Below are 20,672 nucleotides of genomic sequence, written 5' to 3' on the forward strand. Positions count from 1 at the left end.
CCCCCGCGCGAGCCGCAGGGAAGGCTTCTGGTACGGCCTCCTGGAACGTGCCCGCGGTGGAGGAGGTCAGGAGTCTCCTCTCTACCTTGGCTTCCCGACGGAGTTACTTCTTAGTGCCTCCCTGATGTAGGTATGTGCTGCCTGCACCTCTGTGAGGCTGCAAGGGTGCCCGAGCTAAGCGGCAATTTTTAGAGGGAAAGCCTGCTTTAGTTTTGTCCAAATTGGGCTCTTCCCAAACCTGTTATTGATACAATCTAAACCTCCTCTTAGGGTATGGCTTCACCTTACTCCACAGGTGTTAGTTCCCTACAAAATTGTTCTATTGTTTTGTTCAAAAGACAATTTAAATGCTGATTTGGGGTATAAATGGGGTTTTCTTTATGGTGCAAAAAAAATACTTTTGGGAATGATGTAGTTGTGCTTTCTGCAATCATTTTCTCCCTGCCTTCAGTCTGAGGTCAGTCAGGTGTAGTGGTTGCAGCAGAAACCTCTTGTAAACCAGGATTTGTGGTTCTGGAGGAGGCTACAGTAACTGGAGAACTACCTATTACCCAAAGAGGCTTCCCCAAGAAGATATGTTATGGAATAAACGGAGTAGCTTCAAAATAACTGTAATTTTTGGAAAGGATGGATTGTGTTGACTCCAGGTCTGCTGTCTGTATGTGGAGGGGGGGCATTGCCATGGTGGTTTGTGTGCACTGACTGGGCAGGGAGCTGACAGGGTCCAGCAGCAAAAGGAGTATCTGGGAAGGGCTGTGAAGCCCCTCAAGTATGGAGTGTGTGGCTGATTTTTCTTACGCAGGCAAAGCAGTTTTGGGGACAAAACCTGCCTTAAGTTTGGGTGGGTGGAGTGGACTAGATGATTTTTTCAAGGTCTGTTCCAACCCAAACAATTTTTAACTACATGCTGTGGTCTCTTGGAGTATTAATTGGTCGTGAAATGCTGCTGCATGTCTGGTAATTGTTACCCAGTTTTGGGACTTCTCTGTGTGCCCTGGGCCTCTCTTGTGCTGATTGGTTACACCTGATTGTATTGGTTACACCTGTGTTCTCCTTAAAGTCAAATGTCTCACACCTAAACAGAATTAGCTGATGGTTCCCAGCTGGCAAAGCTTTCCTGAGTTATAGAATTGCCTCTTCTGTGGTGTTCTAGAGGTTATATACACAAAATTGCTTGAGCTGTATATGTTTAAGTTTAATTATACATATGAATGTATAGCAGTTCCTACAAAATGGACTTTCTAGTAACTTTTCAATGTGTTTTGCCTCAATGAAGAGATTGCTCCTGCCCCTTCTCCTCTTTTGTTCAGCAGGTGAAATGATGATGAGTTACTACCTCCCACAAGTCCTTTCCCTATGCTCTTGCTTAATTCCAGTTAAGAGGCAGAGGATTGACATATACAGGGAATGCCTCTGGGGCTTAGTGAGGTCTTGACAGTTTTTGGCTGGTGCTTGTCGAGTTGAAGTACTGAGACCTGAACAACAGGCCCTGAGCCAAAGCTGACCTCTAGATGAACCATCCAACCAAATGTTATATGTATCCACTCATATCCACCAGTATCATTAGCAATATGAGAGATGTATCTGTTCATTGTTGAAACATGTATTTATCTTTCCAAAAAAATAGGAACCAAACAAGGCTGAAAGTGCAGGGGAATTGTTGGAACATTCCCAGCAAATGTAATGAGTGTGGTGGGCTTGTGATGTTCTGCCTTCAGCCCAACAGCTTCACCTCCCTGTTGCATTTATTTGTGATTCAGTCATGCTGCAGTGGAGACCTGCCTTTTGTAAAACACGCAATTCCATGGTATTATTCAAGAAATTCAGTGTTCTTAAGGCTCTTTTCTCCCTGCCAACCCTCTGCTCTCAGGGCTTTGAGTAAGACAAGACTTGTGTCCATTAAATGTGAAGTCTTAGCTTTTGCCAAAGTCAGGTGAAAGCTTTTCATCTTATTGTGGACAAATAACTGGGTGTGACCTTCTCTCCAGGCAGCTGTGAGCAGGTGTGTGCCTTCTCTCCTAAACAGAGCTCCTTGCTAACAACCACCCCTAAAGGAGCTGCAGTAATGATGTCTGCTTTGTCCTCGGAGTTTTAGCAGAAACACCAAGCTGTGCTCTGAGTGGACTCCTGTGGTGCAGAACTGGAGCTCTGGGGTCTTGTAAAGTCAGTGACTGTGTCTGACACTGGGCACAGCTTGCAAATTATCCCTCTCTAGGATTCTTCCTAAAGAGCACAAAAGAGATCACTTGCTGGAGACAGAGTCAGGGCTATGTGATGCACTCAGGGACTAGACCTGCCAAGGAAGGAGAGCTGCAGAGCCCCTGAACAGCCACTCCAAAAACTGCTCTGCAGGCTCCTGTTCTTTAGTTTTGACTTCTCAGGTCTGAGGGTCCAGTAGAAAGCTTGAATACTGCTGCTACCTGTTGCAGGGGGATGTTTGTTTGCCCTCCAAGGGCCCCTGAAGGATGTAGCTAAATAAACCTGTGTTATTGATTTCCCATGATCACAGTCTGTGAATAGCATCCCAGTGCTGCAGGATAGGGAAGACTTAATTAAGGGAAGATTGCTGGCCTGAGATAGATTCTCTCTGTGCAAACCCTGCTTCTGAGAGTAGCAGAATACTGGATGGGATGCCTGGGACATATCTCTGAGCTGTGGCCTTTGCAGGGAGGAGGAGAATGCTGTAGGTTGAGGCTGGATATTACAGAAACAAGAGCTTTAGCCTAGTATGAGAAGTGAAGTTTGTGGAAGGGCCAGGGAAGACAATGGCTGACACCTGAGTGTCAGTTTAGTGAGCTGAGTAGGCAAGTAGTTGGAGTAAGTTGGGATGGTGGAGTGGGAAGGAAATGTTGATAAGCTTAAGAGCAGAATGGGGCTTCCTCCCCCAGTAGCCTGATTTCCTGTGCAGTGTTTTTTACTGGAGGTGAATACAGGGGGGAACTGGCTGCATCCACCTCCAGGTGTGGTACAAGTTGCTTTCCTGTTCTTGTTACTCCGCTACTGAAGTGTACCATGAGATGGGCATGTTGTCTGTGTGCTGCTGCTCCTCTTCATGCTCCTCCTTTCCTGTTAATGACCTGTCTTGGAAAGTCTTGTTCTTTTCCCAGCGGTCAGGAATGGTGTGGTTCAGCCAGCCCTGGGCAGCAGTGACCTGGCACTGCAGGAATGTATGGGATGTTTAAATATGGTGTGATCCTGCTTGCAGCACTCACTGTGTTTGGAAACACACTGAAAGCCATCAGTGCTGTAAACACAACACACTCTGCTCAGTGAGCAGTTAATTATGGGCCTAACCATGTCTTGATGGTTAGACAGATAGTTTCTTGGTTTTTTTGGTTGTTTTTTGGGGGTTTTTTTTGTTTTTTTTTTTGGTTTTTTTTGCACAAGACCTCACGGCTTTTATGGTTTTGTGGCATCTGTGGCCACTTCTCTGTGCCATAGTCCACTGCCCTCTGACTTTTGCAGATCAAGCTGAAGAGTCATGCTGAGAGCTGTCAGGAGTCCTTGGCCTTGTGGTTTTGGCTCGAAGTGGGACACAAGATATGCCCCTGAACACACACACAGCTGTTCTGCCCTCCAGGGTGGTGAGAAAAAACTGATTTTGTGGTCTTAATGGTATCGTTAATCCTTTCCGGATTTCCAGGGCTCTGAGGGCAGAGCAGCCACAAGAGCAGTGGGATGGGCTGGCATTTGCAGAGCTGGGAGTTCATTGCTGGTGTGCAGTGTCACAGCTCTTCACTAGAGGACAGCATTACACATGGCAAAGTGTAATTATCCTGCAGCAACGCTGGGAGAGATTTCTTATGGATTTTCTATGTGCCAGGACTAAGCTGGGGTGGAGGTTACGGAATAATTTGTTGGAAGTCAGGGGGATTTAGCAGTATGGCTTAAATCAGTGTCTGCAAACCTTGTCTCCTAAACCTTGTATGAAGGGTGATGCTGCCTGCCTTGCTGCTGCATGCACCTTGAGGGAGGTATAGGCTGCTGGATAGGTAGCACAGGGAGAGAAGGAAGAGTATTAAACAAAAAAAAGGGAAATGTTTGCATATCAAAACTGTCGTAGCAAGTGGTGGGTTGCCCGGCAGTGAAGGTATGGGAGGAAAGCAAGGAGACAGAGGGAGGTGGGATGAGTGTGCACTGGGTGATGGGCCTTACAGGAGAGAGAAAATAAAGGATAGTTGGAATAAACAGTTACTGCTTGAGTGCTGCTGTTCCCGCCTGCTCTTGCGTTGGAGGTCTCTGCAGAGGCCAGGACTGCTGCTCTATCCTATCATGGCTCCATCGGCCATCTCTGCATGCAAGGGACAGAGGCTCCCACAGAGCAAGGAGTGTGAAGTGGAAGATAAGGAGGCTGGGTTGGGCAAAAGGAAGAGAGCTGCAACTTTTGTGACAACCTTTGTGCAAGTAGGGGTTTGGCCCTTGCTGTTGGGCATCACATGACCTTGCAGGGCAGCCACCAGCTTGGGCACTGCTCTTCATGCTGCTTGTGTTTGATTGGGTCTTAATTATGATTTCGTTATTTATTGAATTAAGGTTTTATTCCTTAGAGAAAGCTGACCTTAAGTGACATGTGAGTGAAGTTGTGGCACGATTCTTGCTTACTTTGTTTGTTGATGAGGCAGAGAAAGCTGATGAATATCCCAGTGTGAGAGAAGGACAGAAGCAGCCTCTCAGTGAGGCCCTGGCAGGAAGGTTCTGGCAGGAAACACACTTGGTTCACAAAGCTCTGATAGCTGATGATACCAGGCAAGCCATGGGATGCAGTAGCTATGACTGTGTGAGAGAAGGACAGAAGCAGCCTCTCAGTGAGGCCCTGGCAGGAAACACACTTGGTTCACAAAGCTCTGATAGCTGATGATACCAGTCAAGCCATGGGATCCAGTAGCTATGACTGATCTCACCTGCTCTTGGCAGTACCAGGTGGTAAAGCTCATCCACCTCTTACTGCTTCGCAGCTGTGACCTCCAGGGCCTTCCTGCAGTGCTGTCAGTGTTCCAGAGGCTGGGAGGACTGCAGTGCCTCTGTGCAAGATTGATGGTCTCTATTATCTCCATTGCTGCTCCCTAATTTAAAAGGAAGCAGCCCTGAAGTGCTCTGGCCTTGCAGAAGGGATCAGGTGAGTGTAGAGAACTTTCACTCCTCACTGCACCCTTTGTCATCTGCTGCTTCTCTGCTTGGGAGTAACCACTTTCCCTGAGTGTGGGATCCTGGTGACACTGGCTTGGCTGGGCCTGGAATATCCCAGTGACCCTAAGGAAATAGAGCCAGCAGCCTTTCCTTGGATAGCCAATTCCTGTAAGGGCAAGACTGGTAAGTGCAGAAAATGCCATGGTAGCTGCAAATGTGGAAGCTCTCTTATTCCCAGGTTTCTTTTGGGCAGGTAAACCCCTTGGAAGACAAAGGATGGTGGGTTTGCTCAGGGTTCTCTTTTCCTGCAGCAGTGAGCTCTGATGCCTGCCTTTATTGTTTAACAGTTGGAGCAGTTGCTAGAGTTCCGCTTTATCTCTCCTGCCTCATGCTGCTAACACCTGAGAATGCCCTTAGGATTCCTTCAGTGACCATTCCCCCAGCTGTCCGGGCTCCAAAGTGCCAGACTTATCACATCAGGGCTGGGAAGAAAGGAAGGAACAAAACATGCATCTGGCTCTCCTTGCACAGTGTGTGGGGGGGTTTGCTCCCCCCTTCTTAGAGAGTCTGTGCTACTTTTGCCAGCAGCTTGTCCCTCTTGAGCAATGGCAAGTGCCACACCTTGGCTTTGATAGGAGAAGAGGATGACATCCCACCGTGTGCCTGGGAATCCACAGCAATCATAGCACAGTTATCACCACTTGTAATTTAGTCTGCCTCTGACTAAAATTGATCTTGCCCGTGTCAGGCCTTTTCATAATCCACTCTCCAGGTTAGCCAGTGCCCATCAGCCAGTGGAGCTCCTTTCCTCTTCTGCTGCCCACATGGAATTCCTTTGTTCCAAGGTCAGGAGCAGAGTCTCATTTTGGCCCTGTTTGCCTATAACCTGTTCTACTTTTGGTCACTTCCCTGCAGCCTTGTCACTATAATCCCCACTGTGCCCACCTTTCCTGTTCTGTGCCCCACATATCTGCTGCAGACCCAAGTGAATCCAGGGAATAGTGCAGTTCCTTGGGACTCTGGGAATGTTTTACTTCATCTGGGGAATTTCCAGCTGCTCTGCTGGTCTGTCTCACTTTGAGGTTGACACTCAGAAGAGCCCATAAGAGAAAGGAAAACTGTTTAAGACTGGACAGTGCAGTGAGTGGCCCCAGAAATGGAATCTGTCCAGAGCAAGGAATGAGTTTGTTTCCTGGGACGTCTGGCCTGTTGCATGAAGGGGGCAGTCTGCTTGTAGCTGGAGCTGAGCTGTTCCGTAACCACAGCTGCTGAAGCAGTTGGAGCGTTTCTGGCAATGCCTGTAGTTCGTCAAGAGAGCATTTAAGGAAGTTGAGTTGCGGAAGTTCACTGAGCCGGGTGCCTCACCAGCACAGCTCCAAGGAGTGGATCCCGCCCGAGGGACGGTGGGCGTGTGTGCCCACGAGCACCCCAGCCATCGCTAGCCTTCTTCTGGGTGACCTTGGGTGAGGCTCTGCTTGCCTGGAGAGCTGTTGATTTACAATGCAGATTCATTGCTCGTCGCCTGCCTGCCCCTGCCCCTCCTAAATTGGGCTGGGATATAAGAGGCTGTTTGCTCTCCGATGCCAACAGTGGCCATGGCAGAACGCCCTACCACGTGAGAGACAGAGATAGAGGAGAGGGGGCTAAGGAGGAGTGAACTGTGCAGCTGCTCTTGCTTCTGGTAGCTGAGGAGCACATCTGCAGGACCATGTCCGTGCTGAACCCTGTTCTGCAGCCCACGGAGGTGAAGGAGTACCTGTGCAAGGGTGACCGCTTCATCAAATGGGATGATGTGAGTACTGGGGTGTTCCTTCCCTAGGCTGTGTCTGTGGTGGCAGGGAGACACTGGTTGGGTCACGGTTTGTGGGGAGGCTGGGAGCCTGTGTTCCATGTGGTATCCCACTTGACAGCAGAGGTCTCTGGACAGGGAGAGGGAACTGGGAAGAACAGGAAAGCTGAGGACTGAAATCAAGGATGTGTGTGTAAGGGGTTGGGGATGTGATTTCTGCACCTCTTGTTGAGGAGGATGGAAACAAATGGAGTGAGTGTGCACTGGGTCTGTGTGCAGCCTCTGGTGTAGGACACAAGGTCCAGCCCTCAGGAAGGTGGTTGCTGCTGGGAGTCTCTGTGGGTGTGATGCATATGCCACATTTGGACTTTCTGGAGGAGCGTGAGGGCTAGGATCTACTCTAGAGCAAAGAGTGCTCACTTTGCAGACATAGATGAAATCAGGCTCCAAGTTGCTTCCTCTTATGGCCCTGTTGCCTGAGTGGATCGGGGGTGAGCCATGGCCTCCCACGCCTGCCCGGCCCCTGGGTCTGGGAATGACCGAGCAGCAAAGGGCCTGTGCTTTAACAGGGCTGGAGCCTCAGGGTGCTGCAGCAAGCTGCTGCTCACTCCAGCTCACTGTCCTCTGTACCTTCAAAACAGCTGCTTTGCAGCCACTGCCTTTCTGTGTGAGGGGAAGAAAGTGTAGAGCAGCAGCAGTTCGTTGGAATGTAAGGGTTCCCCTCCTCACTTTCTATGGGGGCAAAGGAGTGTTTACCCTAGCATCCACATACCCAAGCAGGAGGAGAGCGGCTGCCCATCCATGCTGTCTGGAGATGGATTGTCTGCTGTTGAGCATGAATGTTGATAAAAGCAGGGGGAGCCCAGGTTGTGGTTATTCAGAGGGATCTGGGGAGATTGTTCATGTGGTGTTGCAAATGAGATGATCAGAAGGAGCCTGCAGCAGCAGTGAAGAAGGGATTAGCACTTTTGTGGGTGTGAAGCTGGAGTACAGTGTTAAAGTCCCAAAGGAGTGTGTGGGGGAGCGGATCATCTGTGTGCAACATCAGCAGGCTGGTCCAGAGGCACTGAGAAATGAGAGCAGTGTACTGTGCAGCTGGCAGAAAGGATGGATGTGAGGAATATGGCTTGGAATATGGCTGCCAGTTGCTCCATTAGAGGTACATAAACAGGAGGATGACACCAGGGTACAGTGAAAAGCGCAGCCTTCCTCTTTCCTGTAAGCCCACTGCCTGCAATGTGCACTCGGGGCTTCTTAGAATTTGAACAGGGATCTGCTTTCTCAGAATAACAGTAACAAAACTTGTCTAAAATTGCTGATGACTTTGTGCTCAGTCCTTGGGGACCACTCTCCCAAAAACTGGAAGCTGTTAAGTACTTCACTGGGTATTCCTGGGATAAGTTCCCTTGAAACCCAAGGGGAGTCAAGTCAGGCTTCCAAGACCCACCAAGTGTTTATTTGCTGCTGTTGCTGTTGATTAGTGAGCTCAATTCCTGTCTGGATCTTTCCATAAGGTTTATATATTTGTAAACATTTCTAAAAGGTTGCCTCAACTAAGTAGTTTATAGGCTTGGTCTCCACCAATAAAGAAAGGCTTTTCCATGAGTGGGCTGTTCTGGTCACATTGCTCCATCACACTGGGCTTTCCCAATCCATGGGTTAGAACAGGCTGCAGAGGATGATGATGAGAACTCCAGACTGCAGGATTGCTGTGCTTTAGAATTCATGACTGTTATGTTTTTATATCCCTTTCAATTGACCTGACTGTGCTGTTGGTAACAGTTTTGAACTCCTTCCACTGTAAGTGAGGCAAAGGAGTTAAGGAAGATCAGATTGGCCTCTTACATCACGGTTCAGCTTGGGACTGAACTAGGGCCTTCCAGCAAAAAAAGCAAACCCACGCTTTTTCTACAGAGCCCTCGCCTTGTCCAGCTTTGGTAAGGCACTGTTTAGAGGAGAGAGCAATGGATCCCTGACAGGCAGGACTGTTCTCACCTGTCCCACAGCGTTAGGTACCTCGGGGTAAGGAGCAGCTCTGCACAGGTTAGGTGAGACTCAGGCTTCAGCTTCCAGAGCCTCACAGTGTCACTCTGGAGATGTCCTAAAATCCTTGGGTTCATTCCTATAAATCCCAGAGGGTGTTCCCCTGCCTAGGTCTGTATTTGTTCAGCATCCAGCAAGCTGGGGCTCCTAAGCATACTGAAGAGGTGAAGTCCTACTACATGGGTGGTAGCTGAGTTAAAGAGCCATCTGGAAACCCTATCAGAACCCCAGGTAGGGCACAGGGTAGTAGCTGACCTCTTAAGAGGTGCAGATGGGTGTGGGTTTGGCTCTGTGCTGCCTCTGAGTCCTCTTAGTAGAGTCAAAACTGTTCCTATCTCTGAAAGATTATGGATTACAGGATTTTAGCAGACAGTGTTTGCTTTCTGCCCCATAGAGTGAGAAGCAGCCAGTCTGGCTGCCAGACTGTGTTCTGTAGGATTGCCCATTTCCCTTGCTGCCAGGAGCCACTGCATTGGAGAGGCTGCCTGCATCCCCAGGCAGGCCTGGCCCTGCCCAGGAGCCCAGCTGGCAGCAGCTGCCTTGCACCCTCAGCTTGCCCTCCAGAAAGCTGCTTTGTGGGAGATAAGGGTAATCTAGAACATGGCACAATACTCTGTGGTGGTACCGTGGGGCCTGTTCTGCTCTCCATGGCCACGTGTGCAGGGAGACAACCAGGAGCTCTGGGGATACGGACATGGTGCTGGGCAGGCTGGCGCTGGCCCTGGCACAGTGGGAGGAAGACAGGAGGGAGTAAAAGGACCACATATGATATGCTGTGCAATGAGCAGTTTACTGTAAATATTGAGCATGGAAATGGAGGTCCCTGAAAATCCAGATACACTCTAGAGTGAAATATGAGTTGAGTAACAACCTGAAGAACCTGAGGCCAAGAGACAAGTACAACTTCCAGATTTCATTACTGGTTTCATCTTAGCAGCTTCCTGAATTGAAGCTGGAACCTTCCCAGAAATGGCTGTGTGGGGTTTAGGATCAGCCCCAAATAATTTCGTCTGATTTGCGTCTCTGGTGTGGGAGTCTGCATAGCTGCTTCTTTTGATAGTCTGTGTAGAGATGGTCTGTGGAGTTTCAGAATCCCCACCTAAAGCAGCATAATGAGGCTGCATTGATGCATCCCCTCCTTGAAGCCTTCCTGACTGGAGCCCAGGTAATCAGCATGAGCACCTGGATGGGAGATGCCATGGATGAATGCTTTCTCTCCTTGGCCTGGGCTTCTCCTGAGCTTGTAGAATGAAGCAGGTCAAGGCAGACTTTTCAAATGAAACCATTAACTGAATGTCCAGATACTTTGTTCTCCCAGTTCTTTGTGTAGAAAGCTCCAAGAGAGCTGTTCTTGTTAAATGCACGGGTTAGGTGAGACTCAGGCTTCAGCTTCCAGAGCCTCACAGTGTCACTCTGGAGATGTCCTAAAATCCTTGGGTTCATTCCTATAAATCCCAGAGGGTGTTCACCTGCCTAGGTCTGTATTTGAAGTGGGAACCTCGTGTCCCAGGATGTTTTCTCCAAGTCACCCAAGGTGCCAGCATTCTTTCTTTTGCTGTTTTTTTGTCAGGAAACATCGAGTGCTTCTCCTGTGATTCTCCGAGTGGATCCCAAGGGCTTTTATGTGTACTGGACCTATCAGAGCACGGTAAGTGCTGAGACTGCACAGCTTGGGCTCCAACCAGCCAGGTCAGGTTTGTGTGAGATGACAACACTGCAAGTTGGGAGCAAACTGCCACGCTCGTTCCTCTTAGCAGGGACACCTCACCAAGGAGTGGGAGCTGATCAGTGGCAGGTTGGTCTTCACAGCACCAGGAAAGAGCAAGAACTGAAGGTGTGAGTGTGGCTTTTCTGTGCCCGTCATGCTGGCATTTTGACTCCTGCAGAGCTCATTACATGTCCTTCAAAGGACATATAATTGAGAACAGTTGTGCTGATATCCCTGTCACCCAGCAAGAGACAGGATTCTCCTAACCTGTACAGTGGGGCCATTAACTGGCTCATTGGGGTTTTAGACTTTTTAATTAAAAAGTAGTGACCATAGTGATGTAGGGCTTATGTGGAGTCTGGAGAGTGAGTTGTACTCAGGATGATGTGTGCAGGCTGCTGGAGCAAAGCACAGGATGCCAGCTGCTGGAGGAGAGGGAGAGGCAACACATGCAGGAAAGAGAATTCAGTTCCTCCCTGATGAGTAGCATCAAGTAATGGAGAAGGGAGGTGGAAGGCTGGGCTTCCGCTTTCCAGAGCAGGCTGTGCTTCAGCTCTACTTCCTCTGCCTGACCTACATGCCATGGCAGAGTCAGTCAGTCCTGCACAGGCCCTGGCCAAGGACCTGGTGCTTTGGGTGAACTCTGCCTTTCCAGAGATTGTGCCCAGTGCCAGCTGAGGCCGGGCACTGCTGCAGCCACATCCCCACGAGAACAGTGTCACAACGCTGGGGACGGTCACACCCTTCGATGTCTCTGTCACTCCTGTTCTGCTTTCAAAGTCCACTTGGGCAGTAGAATTTCTGCTCTAAGGGTTCCAGCAAGAAGAAGTGAGGCAAGGGGAGCTGGTGTCACCATGGAAAGGGAGCTATTTCATTGGGATACCTGGGAAAGGGGTTGGGGGAAGGAAGCATAGCTGCCACAAGGAAACCCAGACTGGAAGGGGTCTCGCATTCCTGGAAAGTGCTGTTGATTAGCAGCTGAAGTAAACAGAACTGTTTTTGCCCTAGGGCCTCAGAAAGGTGTGGGATTAGGAGTAAAATTACTCTCCTGCTTAACAATAAAATGGGGATACACCCAGAAGAAATGGCATCTACATTGTCCTGTATTGTGATCTTGGAAAATAATATTATCTGCTGCAACAAGTATAATTTGTTCTCCAGACCCATGGTGAGAAGAAAAATTAGTAACAGAGGAAGGAAATTCAGGTTGAATATTAAAAGAACAAGCAAGACAACAAGCCAGTAGTGAGGACATGGAGGAGCTGCCTGGGGAAGGCTGTGCAGTGTCCTCTGTGGGAATGGCTTCCCTCTCTGCCTTGTTCCTGCTGGGAGAGCCCTTCCACGGGGAAGGACACTGAGCCAAACCTGCTTTACAGCTTCTGGGGGCTCTGTCATGGAGTGCTTTCCTTCCTCCTTTATCTTTCCTCATTTTCCTTGTCCTTATTCTGTTGTAGGAAAGGGAAATTCTGGATATCACCAGCATCCGAGACACCCGAGCAGGGCGATTTGCCAAAATGCCCAAGGTGAGTCCATAGCTTTTTTCTATCTGGTGTTTCAGTGGAAAGGCAGGGCTGCCTGTGGTTTTGGCAGGAGCTCAGGCAGTTTGTCCTGGATTTCTGTAGGAAGAAGGTAGAGAGGATTTCATCTCCTTACATCACAGCTATGTAAATACAGAAAAGCCATCTTGACTCTGGTCCCTGACCTCCCAGGGGCCCTCTGTGCACCCAAAAGCGGCACTTCCAGACTATAGTAGATGGGCTCATTGGAAGGAATATATCAGAAAGCCAGGAAAACCAATTCCCCTTCCAAGTGTGCTGCTGCACTGGTAAGTCTTGCTGGAGACTCTGATGCTCCTCCACTGAGTCACTGGAGCTGCTTTTGTGTAAGGATGCATAGGGTGCCCACAAACCCGGAGTTACAATGCCATTCCAACAGTGTGTGATGGGTTTTTTCCCTTTAAAGGGAAGAAAATGCATATTCAGAAAAATTTGTTTGTTCCCCTCCCCCCAATATTCTTACATTTGCACATGATCAGGGCTTTGTTCTTGATTTCAGTTATAATTGAAGCTTCTTGCAGCCCTTGTTAGGATTTTGTTTCTGTGACTTTTTTTTGTTTGTTTTTAACTTTTCCGTGTATGGAAAAGGCAAGCAGAAAACTGCAGTAAAGCTCAAAGGTGGAAAGGGACCAAAGGAGTAAAGCTGATGGCGGGTGACACAGGTGCCTCTCTAAGGCAAAAGGGAAAGGTTTTGCAATATCTACTGAGCCTCAAGCAGCTTTTTGCATAAGTTGTGTGTCTGTTTTCTCAATCTGCTCTGAAAATGTCTGTTCAGAGCTCCCCAAGACCAGTATTTCTCAAAACACCATAATAAAGTGGGTACTAAAGGCATAGCAGAGCTCAAGAACAGTACCCGTCTTCTTAAAAATCTTATTTCTTTCAGAGAAACTGCCTTTCACCTTAGAAATTCACTAGAATGGAACATACTTGAGTTTTCAATGAGCCTAAAATTTTGTCTCCCACTTGTTTTGTGAGAACTGTGCTTAAAAATACTGTCAGGAGGTTGGATTTTCATTTGAGAGAATAAAATATTTGGGGCTGTTAGAGTTGGTGCTGCCTTCCAGATGGCACACACTAAGGAAGAGGCTGACTTAAAGGAGAGGTATGAGATACTCTTTTCTAGGGTGTTAAACTTCGAGGAGTAACCTGTTGGCAAAATGAATTGATCTTTGATATAGATGATAAATTGCTGGTGGAGATACTGAGGCCATGAGGTGGCTGGAGAAACATGTCCTAGATTTTAGGAATTAGTTAAGGAAGGGTAATTGGAGAGTACCAGGAGAAGACGGTTTGCCAATGGTACAGAGTTATTTGGGGTAAAAAAATCTGGTTTGTAGGAAGACCTTGAATTGCTGATTGACTGCATGATCTAATGGGAGATACATTTTATACAGATAAAAATCAGGCAATGCATGCAGAAAAAAATCCCTCATCCTTCAGTAATAACAGGCCCTGAGTTGACTGTTGATATCAGAAAACTTTGTGGGTGTATGGTAAAATATCAATGTAGTGTTCAGCAGTATTTGCCCCCTAAAAGTAAATTGCATGTTAGGAATTATAAGGAAGTAATTAGGAAGTCATGCTGTTGTGTACACCCCAGATGGACCCATATTTATCTGCAGGTCTAGTGCACTCTCAAATTAGGCGAGAACTGGAAAAGGTATGGAAGAGCAGCAGGATTAACAAAGGAATGAAGTGGCTGCTGGGGGCAGAGCACCTGAGCAGAAGGGACTGTATTCTGGCAGAAGGAGTAAGGTGAATGGGATGTGGAGTGCTGTAAAATCAGGAGTTGAATGGAGAAGGGGAGCACGAAGCAGTTACTCAGGGTTTGAAGCAGTTACTCAGGGTTTCTTCCAGTGCAGGAGTTCCATATCAGGTGGAATTTTCCAGAGGTAGGAGTGGCACAAGCAGGCGGTACTGCTGCTGCTGTCCCACCTCATGTCACCATGCCATGGGTGATGCTTCTGGCACAGTCATGGAAAAGTGAGTGTAAAATGTCAGTACAAGAAGGAAATGCCCTTGGAGGGTATTAAATGTGAGATAATGCCTCTGGGTTAGGAAGCTGCTGAATCCTAGATTGCTGGGAGCTGCAGGAATGTGTCAGGGAAGTGCCAGTGCGTTTGCCCTGTTTCAGAGTTTTCCCCATGGCACCTGGATGGAGCTGCTCTGTTCTAGCTGTTGTAATATGTCAGGGATGGGATTTCAGAGTCCTGGGAATTGGCTGCAGCTCATTTTTGAAGAACAACAAAGCAAAGGTCAAGCACTAACTGATTTATTAAGTATTCTCAGTGGGCAGAAGTGATGCACTTGATGACAACCTTTGCTGTGAAAATCCCAAGTGCTTTTTGAATTCTGCATTTTACAGAAACTCATTTCAAATAACTCCCCTTTTTATTTCAGGGAGTTTTCTGGAATTCTGTGATAACATGTAGTAAAATGCACTAGTCTGGCTCCTTATCCACCTTTTCTTTGTGGATCCTGGGAGGTCTTGTGTGGGCACTGAAAGGGGTGTTGAACCAAAGATGTGCTATCTGGGTCTGGAAAACTCTTACTTACACGTAGCTCTGCTATCCATGATGCCTCTGGCTGAAAGCCCTCAGGGTCATGTTCATTTGGCTCTCCTGAGAACAGAATTTCACAAAGGAATGCAGAAAGCAGGGAAAATTTCTTCACATAAACCACCACACCCTCCACGGGGGGCAGCTGTCTGGGGCGTTGTTACAAAAGGTATTAATATAAAAAACTGGTGTGGTGAAGCAAACAAAGATCTGTTTTGAGGTGGAAGAATGAACATGGGTGCTGTCTGCCCTGTTACAAAATAGTGGCTTGGAATGGTTGTGGAATAGAACTGTTGGAATTAATACAAAGAGTTATTTCACTGCCTGAAGGTGGAGAAGAAATGAGCCATCGGCCTTATTTAGGAGGAAGATTAGGACAAGCAGAACAGGATCACAGCTGTAGGAAGAGCTGTGGATGGCGCCATCAACAAAAGGAGCATCCTTTCCCCTTCCCTGCAAGTGATGCCCCAGTGAAGCCGCAGCTGCTCTGAGGCAAAGCATGTGGCCTGGTTTTCCTACTGGATTGTGACTGAAGGAATTCCAGAGGAAGGGGAGTGTGCTGTATGGAGAGCATCTGCGCCACTGCTTTCCACAGCAAGGGGCTGTGCAGGCTTGGGCTCTGTCTCAAGGGTGTAACATGCCCTGAGTTTTCCAGTCCCATGGCACTGGAGTTTCCCTGGGAGGGGGTGGGTCACTCTGGATGTTGGGAGGTCCCTCCTTTCAGTAGCACTTTCCCACCACCGAGCAGGAGGTTTGGGGTTTTCCTTTGTAACCTCTACACACAGCAAGAAGAATAACACCAAAGCACCCATGCGGAAAACCACTTGAGAAGGGACCTGCTGTTGTGTGCACTGCCAGCACAGGTCACAGCTGGGATCCCATCTGTGGTTAGGGATGGTTAGGGAGCAGGTAGTGCCCAGCACAGCCTGAAAAGGGACTCACTAAGAGCTGGCAGCCATAGGAGCCACCTTCAAATGGGAATGGCCCTAGCCTGCCCTCCCCAGCCCTCGTCTCACCAGAGAGCAGAATCCTCCCTGGCCCCTCCTCCGCCTGTGCAGGGCTCCCCTGCTCACCCGCCCGTGCGAGGTTCTTTGAGAGCGGATTCGCGTTTCTGCCGTGACTTTTCTTCACAGAATTTTTTTTTTTTTTAGATGGGGCAGAATGAACTTTGGCTCGTGTTCAAGAGTAATAAAGATAAGAATGAGCAGGGCCTCTGAACAGCAAGGAGACAAGATTAAAAATTGAGTGTAGTTCAGCAGTGTGCTGATACAGATCAGGCTGTTATTTACACTCAGGTCTGTGTTTTCATTTCGGTGATGAGGAACAGTAAGGGCTGCTCCATTTGTGGGGCTTTTTGTGGTTTCTTTTTTTGAGGCACCAAGACCCCGAAATGCTGACAGAGAATGTAATAACAATTAAGGCCAAAATACACAATGTTTTAGGCCAGACTTTTGGGCTGTTGGATGTGTCTTGGGGTTTGTTTAGATGTTTCAGGAGGCATTGGCTTTGAGACAGGCGCATTTTTTAATAAAAACAAAATTTGTGCTTTCTGGTTGTCATGACTGTAAGCCAGCTTCATCCTCTGTCCACATTCTGTTGGTGTTGAACCTAGAGATGCAGCCTGGACTGCACATGTACAGGGAGAAAATGATACCGAGGTATTTCACTCATCATGTTTTGAGACAATAAAGTTGGAGCCAGTGGGAATGTTCAGGAACCATGCAGGACAATCAAGTGCCCTTGGAGCCATGGGCTGTGAGCCGTGGGCTGTTAACACTGCGGGTGGTCAGTGGTTCTTCTGCAGCACAGGGGATGAACAGCTCTGGCATTGGGATTCAGCAACTTGTGAGCCCAGGATGGAGTTGAACTAAGTCTAATTCCAGCCCTCCAACTGGAGAGCGATCATATGGAGCCACCGATCTGTGAGTGTGCAAGAGAGAGGCAGGTACAAGCCTGTGGCTGGCAAAGGATTTATAAATGATGGAGCAGGAGCTGAGCAAGGAAATGAGCACGTGAGTGATGGCCTTTGCTGTGCTGGGCCCTCCTGCCTCTGCCATCGTTGGGCAGTGAGCTCTGGGGCCACACAGTCTTCTCTGTCCCTGGCAGTGTGTCCCTGCTGGATTGCAGAACACCGTGGGTTATTCTGTGGCTGGGAATCTGAGCTGCTGCATTTTCCAGTTCCTTTAGATAAGACATTGAGAGCTGAGTGCTTCACTGTGGATTTTTGTCTGCCTGTGTCCCTGAGATGCTTGGCTCCCCATTCCACAGCCATCATCTCCAGCATGGAGCAGCAACGCTAACGGGGACAGGAGCGTTACCTTCAGAGTCAAAGGCATTGGAAATATCTTGGGGCTTCCTTTTTCCCTCCTAGCAACCAAACAAGACTTCTCCAAAAGAGAAGATTTGTTGTCCTAGTGCCACAAGATGTAGCTCTGTCAGGGCACAGTGACACAGCAGGTCCCACTGTCAGTTAGCTCTGCCCCCTTTCGAGCAGAGAAAGGACCATCCCTCTCTGTCCTGCATCTGTCTCTATTTGTTTATATTTGCATGAGAATTTGCTTCTCTCTGGACTAGGGATCTCTGTACAGCTGAGGATTTTAGGGAAATCAGGAGGGTGGGATGTGAAATGCCAGCTGACTCCATATTTCAGCCACTCTGCCAGGAGGTTGTTTTCTGCTTGGTTTTTTTTAAGGGGATTTGCTAAATGTTTCCCTTCTGATTTGCATGGCGTGCCTGGCTTTTTGTGCAGCAATTCCTATTTTTCCTTTATGGCTACCTGCAAGGTGACAGTAAGTAATCCCAGAGTGAAGCTGTGGCACAAGGTGCTAAAGGAGTGCAGGTTGTGAGAGAGCCACAATGTGGCATCAGGTTCCGAGCTCCTGCACACCGTCTCTTGTCCTCTCTCCACATCTTCCTTGGGTGTTGGATGCATCATTGCCTGGATAAGGGCAAAAGTGCTCGGGTTGCTGGGGACGTGGCCTGAACAGAGAGGTCTGGAGAGAGCCAGGTGACGAATGTCTGCTAGAGAGCAGCATGCAGAGAAGGAAGGGCTGGGAGGAGCCCCGGATAACAAATACAGGAAATGAGCTCAGCACAACCACAAGTTCACCATTGTTTGGGCCTCTTCTTCTGTACAGCCCTGGAGCTGAACAAATGCTGGTGCATTTGCAAGATGAAGTTAAGTTTGGAGTTAAAATCCCAACACTTTACCGCTGGCACTGGAAAGCTGAGCTCCAACAAGGAGTTGCCACGAGATGTGGGTGTTTGGTGGTGCTCAGTTCTGCGAAGGAAAATGGCTCACAAGGCAAGAAGGAGCCATTTTAGAAATTCCCTTGTAGAAAACAGACAAATCATATTCCTTCCCTTCCCTCCCTCCAAATGCTCTGGGATTAAACAGGTTTCAGAGTTACACCCTTGGAGAGGTGCTTTTCCAAAATGAGAGACAGCAGTCAGATGACCCTGAGTTACAATCCAGCCCATCCTGTTTGTCTTAAAGATGCCTGTTTGCTACAGATGTGTCAAAATTGCACATGCTCCAGAAATTTGGAAAACTGCAGTGGAAGAAATTCTGCAGTTCCTTATAAAATGTGTATGCCACTGTGTGTGTGATACTGTGCAGACTGAAACCTGAAGGTGCAGTCACGTTCCAGCTCCAGTTTAACTTCCAAGTCTGACCTGCTCTAACAATCCCAGATTGTGGATTTTGCCCAGTTTCTAAAGGAGCAGGTGCTCTGACAGGTCCTTGTTTGCTTGGACAGGGATTTGTCCTGCACTTCAGATAATGGATTGCTGTGCTTTAGTCTAGGAAAGGAAATTTTATCTTCCCATTATAAATAGCACCATCAGTAAAACTCTGGGATACCTTGGATACCTTGTCTTAGTGACACCACGCATAGGAATGCAGAAAGTGCTGAATAATTTAAAGAATTCTATAAATACTTTCATATGGTGCTGCAATCCAAGTACCACTAATCGGATGAGCCTTACAGTTAACAAAACAAGTCTCTGGTGAGCCATTGCTGTAGGGTACTGGAATTGCTATGGAAAAAACCACTACTAGCAACTGACAGCAGCAGGAAATGGGGTTTGGAGGGAAAATACCCAGCTTTGAGGTAACGGGGGGTCCCAAAAAACATCTTTTTCGTGGAGGGAGGTTACACATAATGGTGTCACACTAATACACTTTTTTAGCGTGTGTATTTTGATAAAATCAGCTGGTTACACACCTCTGGCACAAGCAGACCAAACCCTCCCCTGCTTGTCTGCAAGTCCAGTCTGAAGTTTCAGAAGAAATTTTTTTAAGAGCAGTTTCCAACTTTGACTTTTTCAGACTTGTACGGGGGTCTTAGTTACGATGGTTTGTCTCATGGAGGATCGACTAATGCAGACTCCAGAATAAAGATAAAAAATAAGGAAAGCCAAGGAAAGGAGGATTGCACTAAGCAGTTTTGCAACCCTTGAGATTCTTGCTGTGAATTTGGGCCAATGTATATATTGGGGTCTGGTTTTTTTTGGGTACTTTTCCCTCATTCTCCAGTCACCCCCTTCGGTTCTGTTTCTTTTGCAGTCCCTGAAGCTCCGAGAGGTTTTTAACTTGGATTACCCTTACAGCACCTTCCGGCTGAAGCCCCTGACGATTGTATCTGGCCCTGACATGGTTGACCTCACTTTCCATAACTTTGTGTCCTACAAGGAGAATATTTGCAAGGTATTGGGGCCTGAGATCATGGAAGCACTGGGAACCACTAAGGATTGGAGCATTCAGTGGGGAGTAGGAAAGGAGAGGGGGGGAGACAGGACCCTGAGCTCTGTCAGCATTGCTGACAAGGTTATAAGCAGGCTTATGTTCCAGTCAGGTGTGGTATCTCTGTAGTTCTAGAAGCTTCTGCCCTGCATGGAGAAGGACCAGTAGAACACTGGCCATTGTTGTCCTTCATGTGTTTTGTATGGATGAATAGGCAGCTGAGAAGTGGAAAAGTTTCAGCTCCTGGTGTTCATAGGCAGGAGGAAGGTGAGAGAGTCAAGCCCAGCAGTATCAGACAGGATAAGGGGTAACGGTTTTAAACTGGAAGAGGGTAGATTTTGAGTGGATGTGAGAAGAATTTCTTCCCTGTGAGGATGGGCAGGTCCTGCCACAGGTTGCCCAGAGAAGCTGTGGCTGCCCCTGGATCCCTGGAGGTGTCCAAGGTCAGGCTGAACGGGGCTTGGAGCAACCTGGGATAGCGGAAGCTGTCCTTGCCCATGGCAGGGGGTGGGACTGGATGAGCTTTAAGGTCCCTTCCAACCCAAACCATTCCAGGATTCTGTGCCCTTTCTGTGTTTGCTGTAGACTACTTGGAGCAGTTCCATAGTGCCCAACTGTCTCTGCCCTGTTTGTTCCAGGACTGGGCTGAGGATATTATGGCCATTGCCCGGAATCCCCTCACGTACAATGCTCCCCGTTACACCTTCCTAGAGAAAATGTAAGTCCTTTCTGAGAAACGTTGTTCTCTGAAACATCTGTGTCCTGCCCTTTCTGTCAGTACTGGGAAAAAAAACCCAACAAACTTCTAGGCATCCAGGTCCCTTGGAAGTCTCCAGACCGAGGCCTGGGTCATGCCAAGGTTAAGCTGATTGTCTGTAGAACCCTGATTTTCAGCTCACTGTTAGATTGTTTTCCCAATTGCATGGTTTTCCTTTCTTCATACTTAGTAGGATCTCTTACGGTTGTACAAGTACATTTTTGTAATCTTGTTTGGGGTTTTTTTTCACAGTCTGGTGAAGCTGAAGTTGCAACTGAATGAAGAGGGAAAGATTCCTGTCCGGAAGTGAGTGTGGACATTTGTTTTATTGTGTGTTCAGTCAGACTACAGGCGCAGAGCAAGTGGTGAGAGGATGGTTGCTCAGCTGTT

At 48.1% G+C, this 20,672-nt stretch overlaps 1 protein-coding gene across 4 annotated transcripts in view; it reads left to right on the plus strand.

The window, feature by feature from the left end:
- Positions 1-6: 6 nt before the first annotated feature.
- The window catches only part of PLCB2 (phospholipase C beta 2), a 44,871-nt gene continuing 24,205 nt past the window's right edge, over positions 7-20,672 (plus strand). Inside the window, exons 1-6 of one of the 4 annotated variants that reach the window (XM_017726297.1) lie at positions 7-130; positions 10,530-10,607; positions 12,122-12,190; positions 19,349-19,489; positions 20,164-20,243; positions 20,535-20,588. In XM_017726297.1, the coding sequence (XP_017581786.1) occupies positions 12,182-12,190; positions 19,349-19,489; positions 20,164-20,243; positions 20,535-20,588 (284 nt within the window). In that variant the 5' untranslated portion in view covers positions 7-130; positions 10,530-10,607; positions 12,122-12,181. Of the gene's footprint in view, positions 131-6,452; positions 6,920-10,529; positions 10,608-12,121; positions 12,191-19,348; positions 19,490-20,163; positions 20,244-20,534; positions 20,589-20,672 lie in introns of those variants that run through there. The other 3 variants (XM_017726299.1, XM_017726298.1, XM_008644049.2) reach the window with 3 other exon arrangements.

This window comes from Corvus brachyrhynchos, unplaced genomic scaffold, assembly GCF_000691975.1.
Source record: "Corvus brachyrhynchos isolate BGI_N302 unplaced genomic scaffold, ASM69197v1 scaffold281, whole genome shotgun sequence".
Lineage (NCBI taxonomy): Eukaryota > Metazoa > Chordata > Aves > Passeriformes > Corvidae > Corvus > Corvus brachyrhynchos.